Source organism: Sarcophilus harrisii, chromosome 5 (assembly GCF_902635505.1).
Source record: "Sarcophilus harrisii chromosome 5, mSarHar1.11, whole genome shotgun sequence".
Classification (NCBI taxonomy): Eukaryota; Metazoa; Chordata; class Mammalia; order Dasyuromorphia; family Dasyuridae; genus Sarcophilus; species Sarcophilus harrisii.
The window spans coordinates 202,098,742-202,111,326 of NC_045430.1; the positions used below are offsets into that span (position 1 = coordinate 202,098,742).

Consider the following 12,585-nt stretch of genomic DNA (forward strand, 5'->3'; position numbering starts at 1 on the left):
CTGGATGAATTCTGGGTATAAAAACAATGCATATTGATAAATTTTTCTTTTGTTTTCATTTTCACCAACTGTCGATTTTAATTAGTTACCTTCTAATTTGAGATTAATTAATGTCTATTGAGAAAAGTCTCTGAGGAAAGAGAGGATAGTAAAGTTTTTTAATTCAACTTTTACTATACCGCTTTTGTTTAAATGGCAACAAAAAAATTTCAAACCAAAAATTAATAAAATGTCATACTACAGCTTTATGAATCAAGTATTTAATGTTATGACAAACAACAAACAGGCAAGAGAATATATTAAGGAAACAAATGGTCAGGCAAAAAATAGTTTTTCGATTTTTAAACTATTTTTAGTATTCAATCCAGGTCACAGAAAATTACAAATTAAATTGTTTTAACTACACAAAACAGTGAAAAATGGAAGCATGAATTAGTAATAAGAGAGCACTACTAATATTTGTGCATGCATATATAGGTTGTTTTGCTGAAGTCACTAGGAAAAAAAAAAAAAAAACTACTTCTAGTCATGGTTCATCCATTATTTGGATTCTTACCAAATGGGGAAGGTGAGTTCTCAACCTGGAAAGTGCATAAATCAAGACCTACAAGACCCAAACCAAATAAAATGGATGATTATCATAAAAGAGAAAAAAGAAAAGTGATCCCAAACAAAGAGACTGAAAAATCTAAAGAGAGAGTCTGTGAGATATTGAGTGCACACAAAGAAGAGCAAGAGAAATAAAGCAGAAGAGTGAGGGACAGAAACAGAATAAGATCAAAAGAATGGGAGAAATTCAGTGTATGTTTGCATCCAAAAAAACTCCTAGCATAAGACACAATAACAAATACTTTACCCATATAAGTAGGAAAACAGAACCAACTCAAAAGAAATAGCATGAAATTTCTCCAAAAAAATTCAGAAACCTACAACTAATGATTAAGGTTTAAAACATGATAATGGGATAAAACAGAAGTAATGACAAAGAATTAACACATACCTGAATGATCTGTAGATTTTACTAAATCATCAGAAAGTATTCCTAGAATATCATCTTCTGTATTTAATACTTCTGAGAGGTCAGCTAATGGGTCATCGGCATTACCTATAGGAAATTTTTAAAAAAAGATGCAGAATAGGCCAAACACATTACTAAAAAAGAAATACAGAAAGTGTTAGGATTTATTAATGAAGAAGCGCCTTCAAGGTCATCAACATCTCCAAATAGAAGATAATTTTTATGAGCTGCAGAAGCTGGAAAAAAAAAAAGTCATTATATGGTAGTCAATGTTGGATGATTCTGATTTCAAAACAACTTGATATTAATTTATATTACAAAAAAAAAAGTATATGTAAATGCATACATATGTTACATAAATATCTTTAAAGTGCTATAAAACAATTTATTTCTTGAACTTACTTAGAATATTTTCAAAATGTTGCAAATCATATTGATGCCAATTAAAAACCTAACACCTGATGGGAGAAATGCACAGACATATAAAGAAAAGCTGAATGATGTATATATCTTATTTAGTAAAAATTTGATAAACACTCACTGACACACAGATGGAAGCCTATAAGAGCCTAACAGAGGTGGGGAAAAGGCAGGAGAAATGAGCTAATAAGAATGCCAATGAGAATGTAGTTTATTAAATATAAAGGGATAGGTCATAAAAGAAACATAAAAGATTAGAGAAATTTGTAAGATTAGATCAATCTAATACATCAAATTAGTTTTTTGTTAAATGAGGTGTTGTGAACAGTCATTTGGCTGAGATTTTAAAAAACAACAATGTGGAGAACCCATAAGCAATTACATCATGAAATCAACATCATCTCCACATTCAAGCCTCACATCATTGAATTTAATTTCTGAATATTTAGGATTATTAGGATTTACATCAATATGTTAATAAGTAAAGATTATAAATTCAATTTCTTTGAGGTGAAAGTCTGCTTCTTTGGCAACTATTGACAGTTTTGCAAACACAAATATAGATTGTCCTCTTACATTAGCACCATTAATGAGCAAAGAATACAAAGTACATGCTGCATCAATAATAGATCAGCATTTTGATATTACATGTATTTCATCCTCATGAAGAATCCACAGGAAGCACTTTTCCCATGACTAGCTGTATACCACATAAAGTTAGACCTAAAACATGCCAGCTCACTCAGAATAGAATAAAATAAAATACTGACCCTTATTACTTCTTTTTGAATGGAGAAAATAAAGTTATTTCCAATGACCACTTCTAAAAGTAGCTGATTTTAAAAGATTATACAGTACCAAATTATGTTTCATGTCTGAAATTCTTTGTCCATTCAAATGACACTTAAAGTATGTCAACAACAATGATTATTAGCATTTTAGAAAACTTTTTTAAAAATTAAATTTTTCTAAATCACAAAATTTTTAATATTTATATTTAATAAACTGTCTGGAATGAGAGGCATCACATCACAATTAATTAGTCTTTACCAAATAATTTCAGAAATCCATAGGTCAAGGTTTTTTTAAGGGGGAAAACACATGTAATATCCTGGAAAATCATTAAATTACTGCTATCTAGGAAAGGAGTTTGTGTATGTGTGATTTAGTCAAAAATAATACCACTGCTTGTAAACTAGTCCCACTGGGATTAATAAACACCCTTGTATGGTGGTAATAGCCCAGATTGGAAATAAACAAAGAATCACAGATAAATTTTACTTCCAATACTTGCTAGCCACCTGATCATTGAGCGAGTAATTTAATCTCTGAGTTGGAGATCTTCCAACTTCAAAATGGGGAAAATACTTCTCTAAAAAAAAGTGACAGCTAGACTACTCTTTCTTCTCTTAATTTGTTTATATTATCATCTTTTATGTCTAAATCATAAAGCTATTTTGACCCTATCTTGGTACATAGTGTGACATGTTGATCTGTCTAAGTTCTGCCATACTATTTTTGAATTTTCCAGAAATTTTTTTTCAAAGAGTGATTTCTTATCTCAAAGCTGTAGGCTATGGATTTATCAAACACTAGATTCCTATACTTATTGACTTCTGTTGTCTATGTGCCTAACTTACTCAACTGATCCATTATTCTATTTCTTAGCCAGTACCAAATGAGTTTGATGACTCCTGGTTTATAATATAGTTTTAGATCTGGTACAGCTAGGCTACCTTTCTTTGCATTTCTCCCTTAATTCCCTTGATAAAGAATGCAATACTGGAGCCTTTATAGTTGAAGTACATGAGATCTCTATTTCGAGATAGTAAAAAATATTTTTTTTTTGTCTGCCAAAAGATTAAAAATGCATACAAATAGTATCCAACTATTTAAGATAATTAAGAGAAATTAAAATGTTACAACTTTTTTTGATAGTAATGAAAATTATGTATCTTAAAAATTGTCTATATTTTAAGAAAAACTCAAAGATTAACTTTTATAGTTCACTTAGCAGCCATAGTAGAATATTTCTACATAATAAAAGAACAATTAGAATATGAGGATGAACTTTTAAAATTTACTTTGATTAGACAGTAGTCCAAATAAGTTAAAATGACTTGTCCATAGTCATAGGGTTAGAATTAGAGGTGGAAAAGTTAATTATAGAATGCTCTATTAAATAGCAGTAAGGGAAATTTTAATACTGACAACTAATATATAAATATTTAAGCATTAATTTTATCTTCTATCCAATTTGAGTTCATTATATTTTTAGTCCAGAATTGTACATTAATGGTGGTAGTGAGGTCCAAGTAAGGAGATTATCTATGCCACTGAACCATTTTGTAGTATATCATCTTGGAAATTTGCCCAGAGAAGAGCTAAGTGCATTGCACAAAAGCAAAACAGCTGAATTAGAACCCAGGTAATCCTGACCCTTTGCCCAAAACGCTATTCACTAAAATAGTGAATTGCTGCCATTAATTTCTTTAAGCTATACATTTTTGTCTTATCTTTTTCCAAGCTTCAAGTAAATGGATATGGCCAGATTATATTTTTAAACCTGGAAGAAATACAATGAACAAGTTAAAAGCTGCAAAAGGCCAGAAGTCTTGATTTGAGTTCTCCAAGAGCAGTACATACACAGCAATTGGGATGCATGAACTTGGATAGGAAAAAAACCTATGCATTTATTTTAATAATCAGTTTCTTTTGTAACATGGTTCCTTTGATTCTTTGCGTTAAGAAGCATTTTTCATGGACTTCAGATTGTCACAGGTTTATGCAACAAAAAAGTTTTAGATTTCTAGATTTAAGTGGTATGCAGTATATAGAGAAATTTCAAAATGAAAGAACTGAAACAACAAAATTCAATAAAATCCCTCTATTTCAATTTAAGAAATTTGTGGACAAAATTATGTATTGTTTTATTGCTATAAGTTCAAAATTAAATTTGAGAATTACAATCATTTCCAAAATTTCCAGATGATTGTGTGTAAACATAATATGCAAAAGAGAAATATCAAGAGGAAAAAAAAAACCATTCTAGGCAGCTGTCAATAATTATTCATATTTCTAATTTTTTTTTAAAACAATAACTCATTAAAACTGACTCCAAGTCTGATCTTCTGGTTCCAAAGACACTACACAAGGTTGTATCCCATTCAATTTTGTACTATAAGAAATAAAGACAGATCCCCAAATCCCTGAAAGATATCTGACTGTAGGTTTCCTGACATCTCATGAGAAGAAAAAGACAACTGTGAAAAGCATTAAATATTTAGGACAGAACCCAAGGATATAAAGGTAATGAAAGAAGAATTTTTTGGATTGTCATGAATTTTATGTACCTTGAGTTCCTGGTTTCACTGGAGTTGAGGTTGAACTAAGCATGGGGTCAGAAGATGGATCTAAAAAGTTTGTGCTCATGTTAGTTTTACAAGAAAGTTGAGATACTGATTCTTCTGGCAGGTTATCCAGGCAAAGCTTGTTTTGCCTGCTTGTATCTAGAAGGTCTTTTCCGAAGAAGGCTTCCTAGATAACAATAAGCAGATATTATGTTTAGTCAGATCTGAATAGAGATATATTTCTATAAAATACTTGATTTCATTCCATTCCAAAAATCCAAAATTTAATCATGTAGAAAGTCAAAATTCTTTACAAAGAAGAGTTTTCAGGAGAACATTGTACTTAGCAACAAGATTATATGACAAATCAAGTCTGATGGACTTGGCTCTTTTCAAGTGCTAAGTGATTCAGGCCAGTTGCAACAGTCTTGTGATGGAAGAGAGCCATCTGCACCCAGATAGAGGACCATGGGGATTTATAGCGTTAATCACAACATAGTATTTTCTCCGTTTTTGTTGTTGTTTGCTAACATTTTGTTTTCTCTCATCTTTTTTTTCCTTTTTGACCCAATTTCTCTTGTATAGCATAATTATGGAAATATGTATAGAAGAATTTAACATGTTTAACATATATTGGATTGCTTGCTGTCTAAGGGAGGAGGTATGGGGAAGGAAAATTTGGAATAGAAGGTTTGGCAAGAGTGAATGTTAAAAATTATCTATGTGTGTATTTTGAAAATAAAAAAGCTCTAATAAAATAAATAATGCAAAGAAGGATTTTTAACTCCTCTTCGGTTTAGAGAAACCCAATAGAATGGCACAACTGCAAAGCAAACTTTGTCAAATATGCATTCGATAACTGACGTACAATAGAAAATTAAATATTAAAGGAAACTTTAAGCATAATTTAAATCTCAAAACAAACAAAAATAATGTGATTTTGGTGAATCATTTTCCTTTTGTAACCAGAAATATATATTTTCACACAAATAAAAGTCTATCAAATATATACAAGCAACAGAAGTTTCATATAAAGTTTTTTTTCAAAAACATTTTATATTCTGGAACTGATTCATTTTTTAAGAGTCTGTGATGAGACAGTTTAATTTATCCCAAAGCAGTAATTCTTTAGATATGAAACAAACCTTCAGACAATATTACTGTCATCAGTCAGGCAATGGACTACAAATCACTCAAGCGCAAATTAAAACGGCCTCTCTGAACTTGACATTCACAAAATATGGTTAAGAATCCTGTAAACAGCACTAACATGAAACTAGATATAAGAGTAAACCAGTTATCACAATGAAGTAGTACTTTTCTTATTAGTATTTCAATATTCTTAACTTAATTCAAAAAAGGATTAAATTACAAAACTGAGATCTTACCATACACACACACACAAAAATTGTTTAGAGTTGTTCATTGAAAAGATACTTAGAAAAATGATTATTTCTAACAATGACCTGCCTTTTATATATTTATGTGGCTATGATTACAAAGTGAGGAAAAACTGGAAGTCTCAATAATTACTCTACGTTAAAAGAAAAAAGAAAACTCCCAACTCCTTCCAGCTTCTTAACGTCTACTGAATTGAACTGAAAATTGATAGAGAAAACAGCTTATGACATTTTTATGAGTGTCTTTATCAACTGTCTTTATTCCATTTAAAATAGAATAATCATTTGAGATTTTGATAGTGGTAAGGATAGACCCGAAACATATTGTGCTACTTCCTTCATTGAGGTTAATAAACAATTAATTAGCTATTTTGTTTTCAAAAAGAGAGATTCCTGAATAATACCTCCCATTTCCTGTCGTCATCATTCCTTAAGGCTTGGTTTATTATATATTTTCAAAATTCATTTTTCCCCCTAAAGGGAGTGATTAAAGAATTACTTAAATATTGCCTGCTACAAACCAAATCATTTAAATATTGCCTACTCCAAGCCAATCTCTATGCTTAGCACTTTTTATAATGATGATCTCACTTTACAACATTCCTGCCATAGGAGTTAATTGAGAGAACTAAAAATGACAGACAAATGTTTCAAGAAAGTCATTTTGGTGGATGAGTGGAGAATGGACTGAAACAGAAAGCGTTCTGAGGAGGGGAGACCATCTAGGAGGCCATGGTAATAGTCCAGAAGAGAGATAAAGAGAGCCTGAGGTTGTTGGCTGTTTTAAGTGTAGAGAACATGACAGACAAGAGATATTAAAAGGTATAAATGACAAAATATGACACAAAGTTTGACCTATGAGATGCAATAAGTTGAGCAAGACACTGATGCTATGAAAGGGTAAGAAAATGATGATGATAATCTTCAAAGATAATAAGCAAGTTGCAAAGAGGAGAGGGCCCAGGAAGGAGGAGTTCTAGTTTTGATTATGATCAGTTTAAGATGCCTATGGAGTATCCACCCAGTACATAAGACAATTGGTGAAGCAAGATAAGAAGTCTGAAAAGAAATTAAGAGTAAATATTGAGATAAATGAATTATGTGCATAGAGATGAATTCACAAAGTGATAAAGGATATATAGGGATGACAGAAGAATGTCCAAGAAAAGACTGGGTGATGATCTAGTTAAAGATAATGAGAAGCGCTCAAATATTTTCATTTAGCTTTTCTATCTGTGATTATGCCAACTATTCTACCTCTTGCTTCTAACACTGTAATTCTTGGATTTGTTAATATGAAGAAGAAGCAAAACCAAAAGATGACAGATTACCAAGATTACCAAGAAATTTTGGACCAATATGACTAAGCTTTGAAAAAATCTTTCTAAGAATTACCTATTTATATAAAAAATTACCTATTTATATAAAGATGGAATTATAAATAAATATCTAAATGTTATAAATAAATAAAATTAAATATTATAAATAAATATCTTAATGATCCTTGGCAGAAAAAAGATTACTCACATCTGGTTTACAGGCTTCATTGCCTATGTTAATAGCAGTGACACATTTAAATATACTTCTACCTATTATATTTTCAAGTGTAATGTGTTCAATTAATACAAACACATCTTGACAGAAAAAGATAATGATAAATATTGTAAAAGATGTGGGAAAACTGGGACATCGTTGGTGGAGTTATAAACTTATCCAACCATTCTGAAAAGCAACATGGAACTATGGCGAAATGGCTATGATATGTGCGTTCCCTTTGATACAGCAGTGTCTACATTAGGTCTGTATCACAAAGAGATCATTAAAAAAGAGAAAAAGAATATGAATGTTTGTAGTGGCAAGGAACTGGAAAGTGAGTGGATGCCCACCACATGAGGAATGACTGAATAAGTTTCTTACCAAAAAAAAAACAAAAACAAAAACAAAAAAACTGATCAAAAATGGATATGTTAATTGTCCCAATTTTAAAACAAAGTTTTCACTGGGAGACTTCCATTCTTGTGAATGACTTCGAATGATCACACAACTTTGAATAGAAAAAAAAAAAGTAATAAAAAATTTATCAGCTGGAGAAAATCTGGATGACAGATTTAGAATTAAGACCATTAGCAGTCATCTCTATTCCAATCATCTTCCTTTACAAATGAAGAGTCCAAAGCCCAGAGAGATTATCTTCCTTGCCAAAATCACACAAGTTTAAGAGTTAAAAGTGAATTTTAACTGAAGTACTTAGCTTCCAGAGTACTTCCAGAGAACTGTGCTACAGTTCTTCCCTCACATGAGCAATCAAGGTAAGTTGTCTCCCCAGAACCTTTTTGAAAGGATTAAAGTCACAATCACTGGAGGTAGAAAGGGAGAAGTAGGATGGAAGATTTTTGTGAAAAATTTCTAAAAGTATAAACACAGCATAGATGAAAAGAATTAAACCTCAAGCTCAATACTGAATAAAATATGAAATAGGCATAAGGTTAAAAAAAAATACATATCAATAAAAGACATACAAATTTTATACTACTGTATATAGATAATGACAACGCATATAATACTTAAAAGTATTATTATTTGGGAGGCAGCTAGGTGGCACAATGGATAGAGCATCAGCCCTGAAGTCAGGAGGACCCGAGTTAAAATCTGACCTCAGACACTTAACACTTCCTGGTTGTGTGATCCTGGGCAATGCACTTAATTCCAATTGCTTCAGAAAAAAAAAAAAAAAAGAAAAAGAAAGAAAAGAAAAAAAGAAAGAATGAAAGGAAAAAAGAAAGAAAGGGGGGGAAAAAGTATTTTATGGTCATTGATCTAAGTGGCCTCAGTGGTTATTGAGTCTAAGCACAACATAGCAATCATAGACTCATACTAGCTTATGAGCAAAGGATAAAAGAAAAATAGTCAAATTATGACAATGGCACCTAAAAAAAAATAAATAAATAAAAGACTGAAAGGCTTCTAGTCCATTGGCTAAATAAATGCCCCATGTAGGTTTTATATAAGGACATACATAAAGATACAAGAGGTTTTAAGTGTCATCAATGGAGAAAGTTAATCATCTCATAAGATCATAAACACGATAAACCTTTCAAATAAATTTGAATTTTCTATGGAGACAACACCAAAAGAAAAATATTACCTGCAGATATGCAGGGAAAGTTTCTTCAAGCTTATTTTTCTTTTTTCTATATCTCTTCTTTATTTTCTCAGTGCTGTCAGAGATAGGAATAGATTCATCAACCAGAGTATCTGGTAACTGTTCACTCCAACCTAAAATAAAAAATACCACCATAACTAAATTTTATATAATTATAAATTTTACATAAATGTCCACAGAAAATTTTGAAATTATATTGCTTACTGTGCTCATTCTTCGAAAAATACTTTTATTCAATAATCTCAAGGAATTTCACTAATACGCAAAAGAGTATAAATGCCACATAAATATTTATTCAACTAAAATCTATTTAAGATTATAGCAATTTTAGGGGCAGCTAGGTGGCACAGTGCTTAGAGCACCAGATCTGAAGTCACTAAACACTTCCTAGCTGTGTGAACCTAAGTCACTTAACGCCAATTGCCTCGGGGGAGGGGGTGGGGGGGGGTGGGGGGAGTTGGGAGGAAGGTTACAGCAATTCTAGAGGAATTGATTATTCATTTCTATATTCTTTACTGTATTAAATATATAGAAAAATTAAGAACACTGCAAATCTCAATATTAGTCATTTTACAGGGTTTTAAAGTAAAAGTTCATTATGATGTATAATAATAAAAAGATGTTCAATAACAGTATGTATTAGGATCATCATTTCTCAAACTTAAAAATTATAGAGGACCTAAAAAATTGCCAGAATATAACAATATAAAGGCTATCAAAGTTCTTAACTCTATGCATCCATAGATGCTCTATTTAATTGTATTGTATTCTGAAAATGCAAAGTACAAGAGGAAAAAACAAAAGGAGGGGAGAGAGGGTGAAGAGGTACAAAAACTGATTATATATAAATATATATATATATATAAATGGTGTTCAGTGTTGTAGCACAATCATTCAATAAAAAGCTCGTGTAAAAAAAATGAGATGCAACTCTAGGAAAAGAACTTATATAAAAGTGTAAACACAGGTTGTCAAAATAAACTTTTTCTTTTTTACATTGCTTGCCTTCTCAATAGGGGAAAGGAGGAAATGATTAGAATTTTGAACTCAAACATGAGGAATTCTTTTTATATATAATTGGAAAGAAATAAAATATACTTCAAAGAGCAGCAGCATCAAGAATTAACATTATAAAATAAATATTTAAGAGTATCCTCCTCCCCATCTGCTATATCCTTAAAAGTATATGTGACATTAATTCTCTTCCTAGAAGTCAAGAAAATGAATGTAAGACAACTGCTTATGGTCAACATACTTGGCAAAGCTTCTGGTTGTTTCAGGATATGCTAATATGAATTCCAGATCACAAAAAGGCACAAAACATCCTACTACGTGAACTCTAGACCCTTAAGACTTGGTTGATGTCCCAAGGCCAAATAAATGGCCATATCCTGCCTATTCCATATGGCAGTTGGGGGTAAAGAGTGGGGCATGGGTGAGAGGAAAGAACACTTTACTGAGCTAAAAAAATGTTATATTGTTGTTTAATACTCTTTCTTTTTATACGATTAAGTAAACCTTTTCCTGCCTGTCCAAATTCTCTTTATTTTCTAATATAAAATTTCAACAACAAAGGATGGCCTTGGATTGTGGAATGCATTGAAAAGCTGACTTTCCAAACTTGGAAAACTACAAATCTCTCTGCTATGCAATTCCTGGGAGAGGAAGTCTATCTGACTTTCTGCCAAGTCTTACTTTCTGTTCCCTGAGATTATGAAGCCTCATTCCCACCACTGGCAATTTCCTTCACCATTATTCTGTCTAACTAGAACACGGATTAAATCATCATTACAATTACTTATATATACATATGGTAATTTTTTTATTTCCCCTAATTTTCAGCTTGAAATTTTAGTGACTTTCTACACTGTGACTCCCTTACCAAGCCAATACATTCTTATACACATTGGGAAATGACACCTTCCCAAATATATTCATAATACATAGAAATTTACACAAAATGAGGCATTAATTAAATTTTAGTCATCTTTTTCAGGGACCATATTTCATTTAACCTTTTTTCTAAACTACTAGTATCCACTATACTGCTCTATGCATACAATGTATATTTCGATTATTAACCTAAAAATAGCTTCTCTGTATTCAAAATTGTCAATAACATAAATGTTCAACTAATGTATGAGTTGATCATCCCCCCGCCAATGCTTTTCTAACAATGAGATATGAAAAAATTATAGGCCATACATATTTTTAATAAATATGAATGAAATCATTACACACCATCATCTCTCACAGGTAATTGTTCAGAAACAGAACCTGAAGAATCTTTTCTGGTCAAAGATCGTTTTGTTTTTCCTTGCCCAGTTCGACTTCTTTGGCGTACCATGAAGCCACCAATACCTAAGGAGAAGGTAATAAGGGAAGAAAAAAATGTGAACTCCTAAGTAGGCTTTTATATGAATAAAATTAAAATTACTTTTTAAAAAACATTTCATTGTCCCTGAAAACATGAACTATTGTTTACCCCGAGCACTAACTTAATTTAAATTATTAAATTACTGCAGCAGATGATCTTTATGATATACTGAAAAAGATATTTGTTTTTAACAATCCATCACCCCTTACATTGTGAATAACAACAATGTAGCTAAAGAAATAAAAAATTTGAAGGGGGAAAAAAACAAGCAAAGAAATAAAGAGCACCTAGCATTATCTCAATTGACACTATACTACAAAAGCAAAAACAATCATACCAATTTTGTACATATTTTAAAAAAGGAAAAAAGAGAGAAAAAATGATTAATAGAGCGGACTGGAGTTAATCCAACAGCCACTTTCCCTAGTGTTTTATATAACCATGGGGGGACATCAATTTGCTACAATACTATCATCAGGACACCCCAAGTGAAAAAAGCTGATGAGAAAATTGAAAAACTTTTAAACAGGAATTAATAGACCAGCATTTTAAAATATATTCCACAATGTTTAGTGGATGGAGAAGAAGACTAAGTGTAAATGGGATTCAGGTCCTGGCTCATGATTCCTGCTGAGGATGTCATCCTTCAAGAAGCCTCTTGCCCATTTAGGACTCCTGGCAATGTTATAAGACTGTTTGTGATAGAAAAGATTCCGATCTATCTTATTAAAAGAAGTGTCAACATAAGGTAGTTCCCTACTTCAGTACATATATCAAGTCCTGTATAAACTCCCCTAAAAACACAAAACAAAAAACATACTTAAAAATGTTTTAAATAAATTAATTTCACTTTTATG

At 31.3% G+C, this 12,585-nt stretch overlaps 1 protein-coding gene across 15 annotated transcripts in view; it reads right to left on the reverse strand.

The window, feature by feature from the left end:
* KMT2C (lysine methyltransferase 2C) overlaps positions 1 to 12,585 on the reverse strand; it is a 242,261-nt gene that overhangs the window by 65,876 nt on the left and 163,800 nt on the right. For 14 of the 15 annotated variants that reach the window (XM_031939470.1, XM_031939483.1, XM_031939481.1 and 11 more), the window contains 5 exons: positions 11,593 to 11,712; positions 9,334 to 9,464; positions 4,792 to 4,975; positions 1,001 to 1,105; positions 557 to 604 (listed from right to left, as the gene is read on the reverse strand). In XM_031939470.1, coding sequence (XP_031795330.1) covers positions 557 to 604; positions 1,001 to 1,105; positions 4,792 to 4,975; positions 9,334 to 9,464; positions 11,593 to 11,712 — 588 coding nt within the window. The remainder of the gene's footprint in view (positions 1 to 556; positions 605 to 1,000; positions 1,106 to 4,791; positions 4,976 to 9,333; positions 9,465 to 11,592; positions 11,713 to 12,585) is intronic. The other variant, XM_031939479.1, reaches the window with a different exon arrangement.